This window comes from Columba livia, chromosome 2 (assembly GCF_036013475.1).
Source record: "Columba livia isolate bColLiv1 breed racing homer chromosome 2, bColLiv1.pat.W.v2, whole genome shotgun sequence".
NCBI classification, from domain to species: domain Eukaryota; kingdom Metazoa; phylum Chordata; class Aves; order Columbiformes; family Columbidae; genus Columba; species Columba livia.
The window spans coordinates 34,293,663-34,308,047 of record NC_088603.1 but is presented as its reverse complement, the minus strand read 5'-3'; the positions used below and the strand labels follow the sequence as shown (position 1 = coordinate 34,308,047).

Below are 14,385 nucleotides of genomic sequence, written 5' to 3'. Positions count from 1 at the left end.
GATACAGAGTGCACCCTCAGCAAGTCTGCAGGTGATGTAAAATTGGGAGGAATAGTCAATACAGCAGATGGGTGAGCTACCATTCAGAAGTACCCTGACAGGCTGGAGAGGTGGGCCAACAGGAATCTCATCAGGTTTGACAAAGGGCAATGCAATGTCCAGCATACAGGAGAAATAACCTCATGCTCCTATACAGGCCAGGGGCTGACTGGCTGAAAAGCAGCTTTGCAGAAAAGGAGGTGGGGGTCCTGGTGGACAGCAGGTTGAACATGAGCCAAGAACGTGCCCTTGTGGCAAAGAAAGCCAACTGCCTCCTGGGCTGCATTAGTAGAAGCATTGCCCTCATGTTAAGAGAGGTGATCATTCCTGTCTACTCAGCACTGCTGTGACACATCTGGCATTCTGGACTCCCAGTACAAGAGACACGTGGAGGTACTGTAGTGTATGTGAATGACCATGAAGATGATCAGGGGATTAGAGTATCTAGCTTACAAGGAGAGGCTGAGAGAATTGGGAGTTGAGCTTGGAGCACATAAGGCTATGGGAGGATCTAATCAATGGGTATAAATACCTGATGGAAGGGAATAAAGAAGATGGAGCCAGGATCCTCTCAGTGGTGTCCTGTGACGGGACAAGAAGCAGTGGGTACTGGCCTTTCCCCTATTACTTATTCCTTACTGTTTTTTGTTACCAGGTGGTGTTTCTGTTGTAGAGCTCCATTTCTCACATTCACCGCACAATTGGTGATTTTTATTTTTTTTTTTTTGATGATTTAGCCAGTCTAGAACTGATTAGTTAGGGAAATGCACTCTTGGTTTTAAACAATGATTATGGAGATTGTAGAAGATAATAGCAAAAGCTATGGTGAATTCATGCCAAGTCAGAAGGGCAGTGGAGGAAAAACTGCAGAGGTTTCTGCCTCATCTTATTTTGTGCCTAGTGTATAGAGTACCTGTCTTTTAAAAGCAGAGTCAGATACAAAGGACAAGAAACTAATGTGTCAAGGGTATCACTTTTTCCTTATGCTTTATTCTAAAATGGAAGCAGCATAGTCAGTCATGATAACTGAATGGAGCCTATGGAATTATATGCTCCATTACAATGAGGTACCGACAAAACTGTCAAACTTAAATTGTAAAGGCAGCTGACAAGCAAGCACTGTAAAGTGCCATTTGAGATATGTTTGAATTGGATAATTTTTTGGTCATGAATTTTTAAGAAAATACAATGATCACTCCTGGGCTTACAGAAGCATTCCAGAGCTGTCATGTGTCCCGTGTCATCACTGATAGAGAAGCTTCATATTCCATGTCTCATTTCACTGTCTGCTAAATCCAGAGCACTATGGGTTGGCTACAAATTTTTCCACTGCAAAAGTCCTACCTCACCTCGTGATGAGATATAAGAGAATATCAGAATGTTAATGCAGTGTATCTGGGAAATACAGTTTTCTGGTGCTTTAGGACATCATCCAGTACTACATTTATTTAGAGTCCATCGAACTATCATTATCTGAAATGCAAAAAATCTGAATTAGGCTGTTTTCTTTATCAAAATGCTGCTTTTTCAGAGCTTTTTATTGCAGGATTTAATTTTATGATTCTGTAAGGACTGCCACTTTGTCTCTAGATCTGAAGTCCCATTTTGCACAGTAACATCTAGAATACTGTTTTACAAAAGACTACTGTAGGCAGCAAAAAAAGGGAGGAGTGGGAAAGTAGAGGTGGTCTACCAGATACAGAACTATGCCTTCTATGATACAATTACTCAATTAATGGATAAAAGAACAGTAATTTTCATGTGCTTTTGAAAAATCTCTACCTCTGTTCTTTGAAGATGAGACGATTTACCATACAAATATACCATTTGTATTTAATCCAGCGGAAGTATAGGTGGTGGTCACTGTGTGCGCATTCTTGCTCTTTCATATTGCAAAAAATAAGACTTAGTAGGATGTGGTAACATGCCAACAACACACTCAAAATGTTCTCTTTCAGACTTTCATAGTATTTCTGTATATAATATCTAGTAATCTGGCCTTTAAACTGAATCAGTTTTGACATCTGCAATGCTACTCAAAATGGGTTAGTATTTAGATAGTGGTAGCTTTGCAGTGACAAGCTATACGTGTAAACCAATTTTTTGTATTTAATATCTCAATTTATTATGGCAGGCATAGATCTTGTTTGAATGTGTATTTTACTTTGAAGATAATAGTCTGGACTCAATGTGATGTGCAACTATCAATTTTGTCAAACAAGCAGTAACTGAAATCCTGTAAGGAAGAAGTATGATAATGCATAGCAGTGAGGAATGAATGTTGTACATGGATTTCCGTCAATGTAATGATGCATAGGAACTGAATGTCCAGCAGAGATATCAAGTGCATTTATGCTAAAATAGACAAAAGGATATAGATTATGAAATTTAGGGACACCAGGCAAATCCAGAAGGATGCTCAGTAGTACAAGTTCTATATGATTTGAGTGAGTCCTATGAGAGGAAGCTCAGACCATCAGGATGAAACCCTTTGATGAAGGAACATTTGCTTAATATTAAGACCAGAGGAACATTTTTTTCTCCTGTTTTAACTGAAGGGCTTTGCTCAGATTCAGTAATATGCCAGCTGCTTTCCTGGCAAATAGCAAACAATGAGATGTTTTGCATAACATAGACAAAATACAGAAAAATTGCCTTTTTATTGCCTGTGATGTTAGCACTGTCTTTCAAACTTGAAAATTGCCACCTTATAAACAATACTGTCACCTTATGAGTAATACTGCAGATAGAACCACAGGATTCCATGATGCTGCTTTTTCTTCTGAGAAGTTGTTTTTTTCTTTACACTCACAGGTATATTTGCATTTTTCAATTGTTTAATTCGGTTAATTGGTGTGTTTACAACCATTGCAGATGGTAGTGTCTCCTAAGGCTAATCTTGAGAAAATGTATCTATTAAATCCTAAAAGATAAAGAATATACATCACTGCACTCTGTCTTACTGTCAGTAACCTGTGTGAATAGACCAGGTTTGGGACATTGACATTGGTACCTCCCGCTGAGCTTAATGAAGGGAGAGGGTCCAAGCAGTTTGGCAACAAGAAGTCGTGATTCTATTATTCAGAAACAACTTGGGCTTTTATTGAAAATCCCACTCTAACTCTGGATAGCTTGTGTGTATCATTACTAATTAATTGCTGCAAACAAGCAACTACATGAAGTTGTTTTTCCACAGAACAACTGTTCTTTCCCAGCGTACTTGCAGTTTATGCTTACATGAACCATGATTAACAGTTCTCCAGACATGGGAATGAGTGTACAGGAAGGAAGGAAGGGAAGGTAATACTGCCAGATTGCACAATTGTGCTGGAAACAGGATGACATTTAAGAAAACTGTGGCACTGCCTTCATATTTTCCTGCTTGGAGTGGCAGAAAACTTTTTCCCTCTTCATAGGGCAGCATCAAGGAGCAGAAAAGATCCTTGTACCTTGCAAGGACAGCAAAAAAAGCTGACGGGTCCTTTGCCACAAGGGAAGGAAGGCTGCAAGGACAGATGTATGACTGCCTTTGCCACATGTAGAGCTTCCTTCTGGGTGACTACTTACTATCTGATCAGCGGATGTTGGAGTTACCGTTGTGCTGAGATGTTCTGGGAAATTTTGTCTTCTCCTAGCAACCATTGCAGTCTGCCTTTCTGCTCAGTCCAAAATAACATCAAATATTCTTGGTTTGCATTTTCAAACTTTTCTTCAGAGTTGTGAGAGTGGGATGTTGGCAGTTGTTAACAATTGTCTTACTTCAGGAATCCTTCATGGGCTTAGTGCTTTATTCTGATCCTACCACATGTCTTGAGAATGATGTTTGAAATTTCATATGCTATCAGAAATGGGATGTCAAAACTCCCGCTGTAGAATAGCCTTGAGCTTTGCAAAGGCCTAGTAGACAAAGTGGCTCATAGGCATTGCAGGAGACTTTGTAAAGAGAGGTAAGACAATTCCTAGAAAATTGGTTGGAATGTCTCACACATTTTTTTTTTTTTTTTTAGTACTCCAGGCAGGCTGCCTTGGGAAAATGAGGGAAACTGGAAAAAGCTGGGAGGTGTACAGAAGAGTCTGAAAGCATGGATGGGGCAGAGGAAGGGAAGAACTGAGATGTATGCAGGAGAGAGTGTCTGGGGTGCTGTAGGTCAGGTGCAGAGCACTTGAAGTGGCTGCAATGGGACAGACAATGGCAGTGAGGAGGAATGAAGCATAAAAGTAATGCATAATACAGAATTTTACTGATAGAAAAAGGAACGGACCTATGGAGGAAAGTGGATGTTGGGTTGAGCTGGGTAAAGGGACGGTAGCGGGTAGTGTAGAGTTTATAAGGAAAATATAAAGAATGCAGAAAATGCAGAGACAAGAGACTGGGGAAGGAAGCTGGCTAGCATGGCAGGGATGTTTCATCACAGGCTAGTGGGACAGCCTGTGTATCTGGAAATCAGACAGCTGTTATTCCTGCATGTTCATCTCAAGCTAAAGTTTGGTCCTGAAATGCTCAGCCATGCTATTAGGAGAGGTTGTTTCCTCCAGATGGCTCCAAAAAGCATATGTCAGTTATATATGTGAACCTCAGCCAAACCTCAGCATGGAGAGCTCGCTTATCCTGGAGTCACACAGTAAATCCAGCATTACAGTGTGTTCAGCAGAGGCAAGCCAAACATTTAAGAAGGAAAGGAAGAAGCTTTAAGTGTGTGCTTGTGGAAGAGAGATGCTGTGCAAATAAATTACAGGTCAGGCTACCGAATTGCCCACTCCCTAAGGAATGTACAGTATTTACATTAAAAAAAGTCACAATATTTCCGGTTGGAAGGAAATAGGAAAAGTGACTATAGTTTCAAAACCAAGTATGTGCATAATTTCACATATCAGTTAACTGCTCCAAATGACCAATAGCCTGTGTTTTACCAGTGTTGCAGTCTGTTTTATTTGACTGTGTCAATAACTATAACCATACTTTTCTGATATTTTAGGTACAGAGAGAACTGGCTGCTGTCATTGCCTTGAAAGCAAGGAAGTCAGGTGAGTCAGGCTGGATTTTAAAGGAGGTTTTGTAATGTTGTTCCTTTTTGTCATTTATTGAAGTATTTGAATTGTCATTGCTGTCTTATTAACATTGGGAAGCAAAGATAGGGGACCTCATTCCTCTCTTGTTGGAGAATCTGTGTGTATAGCACAATGCAATTACTGTCAAGCTTCACTTGCCCTAGCTTGTCACATCTAATGACCTAGCTGATAAAATCGGAATGTTACAGTTGAATGTGAACTTGAGTCTCTTTTTGGCCAATGTCACTGTTTTCACTGGGCTTGCACTTTAGAAAATAAACTTGTGTTTGTCTGACTTACATTTAAGACAAAACAAGTTAATAATTTACCTGTGTTTTCTTTTATGGCCTGGCATCTCATGCCATCTTGGCTGTGTTTTACCTGCCCAGTCAGGTGTATTTCTTTATGTTAAAGCAAAAGACCAATTTCATGCATGAGGATGTTCTTTCCTAAAGACTTGTCTATACATCCAGATGACTGTAGAGGCAAGTCTATGTTATCAGGGCAGGAGAAAGGGAAAGATGAATGGACAATTGAAAATCTGGTGATAATGGTGCAAAGACACTGAAATATGTGGTCATCTCAGCTCTGTCAGGGTTTGGTAGCGCGGCTGCTTTGCTGAGCTGCATTGCTGAGCTGCATTGCTGAGCTGCAGTGGAAGCAAGAGGGTTTTGTTTTCTGGGCACTGCACAGGAACTAGCAAAATCTACTTGATCAGACCTGACCCTAGACAAGGTTAACCCTCTGGTGTCCTCATGTATAGCGCCATTAATCTGCAGCCAGGCCACACTGTCTATGGCAAAGTGAGAGTCGAATGTATTTCTAGAGTAAAACAGAGGTGGAGTTGACTTAAATTATTGGCGTGTTCCCAAAGCCATTGAGGTCTTGGACAGTATTTTCACTGAGCATCTCTAGTGATCATCAGTGATTTTTCTAGAAATTGAGATCACAAATCTTGCACATTTTGAACTATTTTTTGACCTGTTAATAATACTGTGTAATAATAACATCTATGTCTGTCTATCTGTGGCCTAAAAGTTCAGCACAAAAGTTACTACACACAACACACACACTACACACAAAATGGTATCTTAAACTGAAGGCAAAAGAAGATGTGTCTGGCAAATCTGCAAATATTTCCTTGTGAATATGTTCGTATTACAAAAACATTCTAGACACAATTTGATGCATGTTTGCCTGGAAATAGAAGTACTTATAGGGTATATTCATGGTACTCTGTAGATGTACATGTGCAGAAGGTAAACACAAATCTAAGTGTGAATTCAGATCTAAATTCCTTCTGTGCAACAGCTTTCCTTCTGAAACTGCTATAGCAGTTTATGATGTCAATATCCCTCAGTTGCTTGCCCTTACCTGCTCTCACCCCAGTCCCACCTGAATTCTAGTGGATGCACATGGAAATGTTTCTGCTCTGGTTCTGAGCAGGTTATTTGAAGGAAGGGCTCAAGGTAATCCTTTGTTTTGCTGTAAAATGGGCTAGGAATATGGTGCCATGTACCTTTTTACTTAGTGCTTATACAGTTCCAAGAAATCTCTTTCCTTCCTTCTCAGCAGTTGTGTCGGTAAATATTACTACTGCTACTGGTAACAAATAAAAAAATCCATTCCCTGAAAGAGTTGATTTTAACCTGAATCAGTCTCTCATTTCCATTCAGTGGATGGCTACGTAAACGGTTGTGTCAGTAGCAAATGGGATGGGGGTCGTATTAGGAATGAGCTGCAGGAGATGAAAATGGGAAAGAACAGCTCTTGGAGTCTCCTTTATACTGGTATAACGCAACATCGAGCAGGTAGAAATATTTTAGTTAAAAATCACAGCCTTAAATAAACAAAGCTCCTTATAGAGCTTTGAAGTCCTGACCAGCCTTTCCTAGTACATGAATGTAAACACTTACAGTATCAGTTTAGTTCTGAACAAAAGATACCTCTTTAGTCAGTTTAACTAGTGCATGCTTGTTTTTGAAATTTGCATTTCTTTATGTCTCATCTTGGATGACTGTAAAAAAAATGGCTACATGATCAAGCATAACTGTAAGGGCTAATTTAAGTTAATGCCTTTACTGCAGTAGGAGCAGAGTAAATTAGGGTGGTTGATTATGCTTTTTTATTTTATTGCTGGTGGTTAAATTCACAGCAAAGCAGTTACTGTTTGCAATCAAGCTATGGTATGCTGTGCCTGGTGAAGTGAAGCACGTTTCAGAGAAAGTACTTCTGGAGCTAAAAGGCACAGTATCTTTTTGAGTATATTTTTCTTCTAGCCCTGTCCAAGTGTCCATATACTTCCAGGAAATAAACCAACAAAGATATCAGGCAAAGAGTTTATTTTGGCATGAAAAGAGTGGAACATGGCTATTGGGCCAGCTGCCCTGGTTGGCTTCCAGGCTGGTGTGACTGATGTGTTGCCTGGCTCATCTACCCTGGGACTCGAGATTGGGGAGCACAGGTGATGGGCATGGTCCTAACTTAGTGGCTAGAACCTGCCTGCAGTGGGTCATCAGTTCATTAACTGAAAGCTTTCCTAGAAATGGGTAGCCCAAAACTCAAAGCTGTTATGCAGAAGTTCCTGTACTGTTTCTGATGGTTTGGTGGTTTTTAAATTACAGTGTTTCAAAATATTTCCTCTAGATAGATGGTTAGTGCTACCCGTAAGAGCAAACAAAAGAGTATTTTTGTTTCGTGCAAGGACTGTGTAATTTGTTCCTGAATTACTTTAATTTCTAGATATACCTCAGTCCTTAGAGAGCCACTTCAGTGATTTAATTATACTAGAAAAGCTGGCTGATTAAAGCCTATTACTTGTCTAGGACTGTTGTAATCACTGGGTTACATTGCATGAAAAGTGCTATACAAGCACACAAACACCACAGCTCCCTCTGCAAGAGGTGAAGAGGGTCCAGCTAGGAAGGTTTGCTGTGCTTCAGGTGGGGAAACATCACCTTTGGTTACCAAGGTGAAACAGTTTATTTTTGTTTAAATGAAAATTGGGTTTGCTACTTTGTACATGTATATGAGAAGTAATAATTACAGCTCTTTCAGTTTTTGGGCCAGAATGGCAATTTCAGAGATTTAGACACTGTATCTGCTGACAAAATGCTTTGAAAACCAAGGTAAAGACCTGAGCCTGCTGTGGGGTAGGGCAGAGTATCAAATTCTTGCTAGTACAGGATCTGACTTGATCTGAATGTCGGCTACCAGAAAACAAGAAGTCAGTATGGGGTGTGGGGCAGAATGTCTTTCCCTAGGAGTTATTCTTCTGTTTGTATTGTGGGGTGGAAAAATAGGAGTAACACATAAAACTGACAGATTGCTGAAGGAAAAATACAGAACCTGAAAAATGAAAAAGTTCTATGCTGTGGAAAAGGGCTTCATTTCCACATTTCAGATGTGTACTGTACATATTCCACTCCAATAGCAAGGCATAAGCCAATAGAGAGGTACTTGAGAGCCCTCATGCAGAGGGATCTCAGCATTTTTAGCTTCCCTGCAAAAAAACTTTAAAAAAGGGTAAAGTTGATGTCTATAATCCTGAAGCTTTAATGGACCTCAGTAATACTGTTGACTAGAAAGTACATTTATATTTCATTAGAATAAAGCTCTCACAAAGTTGACCTAAGAGGGAAAAATGAGCTTGTGCACTTCTCTGTGGCTTATAAAAATGCATTAATATTGTTCTTGCTTTACCTTAGAAATAAATAGATTAAATGCCGTCTTCCTTGGTTGGGTAAAAGATCTTGGGTAAGCAAGTCATTGGAGCAGAAGTTAACTTTGTTTTTCATTGTAGACACTTGGCATTAGAATTGTTGTGTTTATTTCTACCTTGCTGGTTTCTGATGGCTTCTACAAATGTGCTGAAACATAACAGAAATGCAGCCTCTTGTCTGAGGGTTTACAAGGCTTGGCATTTATCTCAATTGCTTGTGATGGCTCATGACATGTTTCTTAGGTGTTAGAGATGGTAACTAAAACAAAGATAAAAAGCAGCAAATAGCCTAAGGCTAGAGGCTTTAGCCGGTGGTGTAGCTGCACAGTTACATCTGAAGAGATCAAAATCTGTCAGGTAGATGCTCCGAGCTGGTGTTAATCCCATCCACAAACAAGATCCTTGTACTTATGTGCACAAACCTAGCTGTACCCCGTGACATCACACAGCAAATACCTTTAACTTTACGTTTAAAAGAAATTCTGTAATTTTATTCTTGTAAAGCACCATTGGCAAGAGCGTGGCTCTCATCCTTGTGTTTCTGAATACAGGGGCTAATTAAGATGATGGCTGACAAAGTATGGAGGAGGTAGGAAGAGGCTGACAGCAGCTTCTCCCCAGGTGTTGTGGGAGCAGCCACAGGGCTGTGGGTCCTTCTTTCTCCCACTGTGAAGGGCAGGGCAGCCACAAAAGCCTTGTGTCTATCTTTGCTCCCTCTTGGGAACAATATTCAAGTTTCCCCAATAAGTTACATACTTTTTAGTCATGCCATTCTAAAATTGACAAGCTCTATTGATTTTTTTTTTTTTTTTAATGGATCGTTTATATTTTATTTGTAATAATATGAATTTTGCAATGTATTCACTTTATATGTGAGATCTTCTGGATTACCTCTCCCCTATTCTGACATATATCTATGAATAACCATCCCCCTTTTCTTTTGTATTGCTTCCCTCAGGACTCACTGCCTATGTGATTTGCTTAGTATTTTTATTTTAGGGCAGATGATTTCATATGAAGCAGTCACTGGGGCTTGAGCTTTGCCGACATGAATGAAAAGCAAGCTGTGAGCAGCTATTCCTTCTCCCAGCTGCCACGCCACCTCTACAGTGCTGCTGTCAGAGCTGATGGCGTGACTCGGCTCTAACGCACTCCAGGCAATGTCAGCCCGGTTAAAAACATGAGAACAGCCAGGCTGGCTCAGGTTAAAAGTCCATACAGCTCCGATCCTACTGTGAGTAATGAGTAGGGGATGCTTAGAGTGGCGAAACAGAGCAAGTACAAACAGTCCTTCTGATGTGCGTACTCAGCATCTACCAGTCTGTGCTAGAAGGATTTTGCTGTACCCACACTGTTGTATTTTGTAGCCCCTGGCGGGCCTTTTTTCCATTAATTTGTCAGATTGCATTTTGAGTCTGTTTATAATTCTGACCTTCATCACCTCTTGTGGCAATGAATCCCATAATTCTTTTGTGTGGTATGTGAGAGTGTATTTTTTCTTGTTTGTTTTAAACACATTCCCCATGACCCTCACTCTGCTGTGATATCACTGTTTGGTGACGGAATGGATTATTCCCCAATTTCCCAGTTTGTCATCATGCTATTCACAATTTTGTGTGTCTCTGTCATGCCCCTGTGAGCATCATTTCCAGGCTAGTCATTCCTCATACCAAATCTATTCCATTAGATCTGATCATCTTTGCCACATCTTCTATTACATTATTTTTCAGAGGGGGCAGCGAAAGCAGCATGTAATATTGCAGCAGCATGTGCTTGAGTTGGCACAAAGTGAGGGTGGCAGGTTCTTATCATCAGGGTGGGGAGGTGAAGGGATGTCAGAAGAAGCCCAGTAAGATGCTTTTGGCAGCATTAAGCTCTTTTATCAGCTTCATTAACTCCGGAAGCTGCATCTTTACCATTTCACCCTTTTTCCCAAGTAGCACAGATCCTTGTGAAACTTCTTGGTAACTTTAGTGTACAATAATTAATAAAAACTTTGTCATTTTGTAGTACATGAATATCGTATGTTATGTTAATAGTTTACTTGTAGAATAGACTTGTTAAATAAACATGGAAATCATTACGAATTTGGATCATGTTTGTACAGATACTTGAAAAATGAGGTTACAAATATGTGAGCAAAGGTTTATTCAAGAATGGAGCAGTTCAGTTTTGTGTTTAAATCTCAAACATATTAAGCACTCTTGAATGTACAGGTTTTGTAAACAAGCAGATATACAATATCTCTGGAGTAAAATGTGCACAGTTTATTATCACTTATTTTATGCCCACCGAAAAAAAAAAGGCATAAAGAGAGATGAAAGAACTTGCTCCTGTTTACAGAATAAAATGGCAGTTGTGCCAGGGAGGTGTGCATTTTCCCTTGCAGAGAAACTGAGAGAGTTATGAGGGTGGGAAGAAGTTAATATCTGTAGGATTTTACTGGTTTTCTGTGTCCCCTTATGTCTCTTTTCAGTGGGTGTATTTACTTGACTTAAGTAAGAGCTTATTTCTTAACAACTTTCAATTCCTCCAACCATCCACTTCTTCAAAGCAAGGGCTGACCTTAGCAAAACGTGTGAAATAAGAGTTCTTCTGCAAGTGTTAATAATGGCATTCATTGTGGAGAAATGGTCACTCAAAATAAAGACTGTTTCTGGTAGGTCTTGGTAACTTCATCTTTACTTTTTCTCTGCCCGACCCCTCTGTGGTTCAAAATAAAATTTGCACCTGAAAACTAGCTAGTAATATTTTAGAAGTTACATTGTGCTCGGAGGATTTCACTTGAAGTAAGGGAGGTAATTACATTGGCTTCTTTAAGTGATCCTTTTTGAACATTTTATGCCTTATTGAAGGGAATCCCCTAGGGTCCAATGTCTTGTTGCATCCCATGGGATTCTTCTATTACTCCTGAGATCAGGCATACCAAGAAACCAAAACCACTGCAAAATGATGGGATTAGGCCCCTTCTAGCCTCAGGAAATGGTGCTCATTGCATTGGTGGGTCAGAAACACTATGTGCTTCTGTGCTGTGGTTGAATCGGTGGCCACCTGCTTTGTGCCCACCCTGGGCAATGCTGAGGGTGGGAAGTGCCCTAGGCAACATAAGTGTATGGACTACACAGTTATGCTCACTGGCCTTTGTGTATTCAACAGCTAATGTAAAGCAGAATGAACTCTGAGCCATGGAAAAAGAAGGAAAAGAGCTCCAAAGATCTCTCTGCTGGGAATTATGCTGAGAGAGATTTTGGCACCTTATGGTCTGTTTTTTGCAGTTGTTTCAGAACTTGAGGCATAGCTCTTTCTGTGAGATCTCTGAGGTACTCACATATAAGAAACGAGCAATGCAGAATAGCTGTGTAGGTGACAGATGTTTTGCACATAGGCAAAAAGGGATTGCCTGGTAAAGTCAGAAAGCCAGTAACTGTGCAAAAAACCAATTTCCAGGTGAATGTTTTGTTTCAAGTGCTTTGGGGGAGGCATTTACAGACAGTTGACAGGATTTATTTATTCAGAGTCCTCTTTGTTTCCTGCTTCTTTCCTGGCCGTGCCTGGAGGATGTTTCCATAGAATAGAGAGCGGTGTTTTGCTTTGCACCAGCCCACTCTGTGACTGTCCATAGTACCTCCTCGATTGATCAGTTCCCAGCACTCATTCTCCCTGTGCCTGCTGATCATGTAATGGGTCTCTTCCAACATCTCATTTTCAGGCAGTACTGCTATAGATACATTCACTGCTACTTGATTTTTTATTTTTATTTTTTTTTTTTCCAAATATCATGCACTCAAGAATGAACGTCTAAAAGCATTGGGTAAAAGTTAAATCTTTCTGCATTGAGCCATCAAATGGTTTTTCTTGAGCTGCTATTGCTACAAAGAACATTGCTTTTTTCTCTTCCTGTAGTAGTCCTGCAGTGTTTGCAACTCCTTTTCTACCTTCTTCTTTTCTCCTGGATAAAAAAATAATATGAGTTAATATGTTCACAGTGTGTGTAAAAATGTGCCTTTTCCTTTGTATGTATCACAAAGTACCAGCTGCTGAAAACCAAACTTCCTCTGGCCACGTGAATCAACAGTAGTTGATTATCTATTAAAAAAATGCCTCCCCTGTTTAGCCAGAGGTGTTTTACAAGTTATGTTCTTCTAATGCACCATGACCTTGCATGAAATACAGGCCTTCAAACCCAGATGAAAGGCTTCATTTCTGACAAATAAAATAAACAGAACTTCCTAACAAAACCAGTTGTACAATAACGTGAAAAGAACAACAGCAAAGGCTCCTGGCTGTAATCTGACTGAGTTGGGAAATACCAGTGGCTTTTCTTGGTATGCTCATTCCTTAATTTACAATGGCTATATAACACAGGCAGGCCTGAGTCTCGTTTAAACAGAAATTTGTCCTTCCTGTGGCCATTCAGAAGCAGTGGAAGGGAACGGTGTCTTAATGGTGTGTGGATCAGCAAGACCAAATCTACATCTGTCAGCCTCCTTTCTTACCACACTGGCTTTGCTCTGTTTAAATGGCAGATTCCTACCCTTGCTGTAATCTGTTCCTTTTGATAAAATTTGCAATGAGAGGAAATGTTTTTGCATCGTTTTAGGGAGTCCTGTTTCCTATTTGAGATCTGAGAAATGGTTTGTAGCACCAAGACCCTTGGGAACTTATTTTTCTGGGTGGAAACTAGACAAGCATAATGAGTACCCTCTGTTCAAATTCAATATTAATTCTACACCTAAGGTCAAAAAGAAGTTAATGACCATTTTTTACATACAGAAATCAGTTATGAAACCAGCATTACATTTCATGCTTTTGTCAATTTAAAATGAAATAAAATGTGGGAGTAATTTATGTTAAATTGATTTAAACTACGAAGCATAAATATCATGAATCCCAGATTAGTGTTTGAGATAAAATGACATTATTGTCACTTGTGCAATAGTCCATTCCATTTTTATTCCATCCCATGCTTGCTGTGCTGTATTAGTTACAAAGCTGCTGAACAATGCTGTAAGCGGGAGTCTCTCTTTAATAATTTTTGCATTTTCTTTGTTTCTTTAATTAGCTGATTTACTCAGCTGATTGCACAGCTGTCTGGGCAACACCCCCCAGGGGCCTGCCAACTGTTTCAGAGATATGTAGTGTACTCAGTGAAGGGAAATCTGTACAATAATTTGCATATATATACGCAGAAATAGTGGAAAGGAATGAGAAAGCTCAAAGGCAATTTTTGTATTGCTAATAAAAGGAAACATGTTAAGGATGAGCTTAAAAAGCTTTCTCTTTTCAGTAATTTCTGGGAAAAGATTACAGTTTCATGGTAAATAAGGAACCAATTCTCAGTTGGAGGGTTTTATTCCTGGGATTATCGCTGTCTTTTATAGGCAGCTGTTGGGGATTTCAGAGGTATTCTGTGCTTGTTGGTTTTCCCCCTTTAATTCAGAAATAGGACTTTAAAAGTACAGGAGTATGCAGAAGGACCTGGTCTGGCTTAAAATGGTCCCCAAATCTGAGGTTTGTAAAGCATGTACTTGCTGCTCATCTTGCTTTCCACTGCTCAGCACTAGTGCCTTACGTAA

General features: G+C 39.8%; 1 protein-coding gene across 4 annotated transcripts in view; it reads left to right on the top strand.

Moving 5' to 3' along the window:
- Window positions 1–14,385, top strand: part of RAPGEF5 (Rap guanine nucleotide exchange factor 5) — a 162,622-nt gene that overhangs the window by 42,403 nt on the left and 105,834 nt on the right. For all 4 annotated transcript variants that reach the window (XM_065051278.1, XM_065051280.1, XM_065051279.1 and 1 more), the window contains exon 7: window positions 5,016–5,064. In XM_065051278.1, the coding sequence (XP_064907350.1) occupies window positions 5,016–5,064 (49 nt within the window). The remainder of the gene's footprint in view (window positions 1–5,015; window positions 5,065–14,385) is intronic.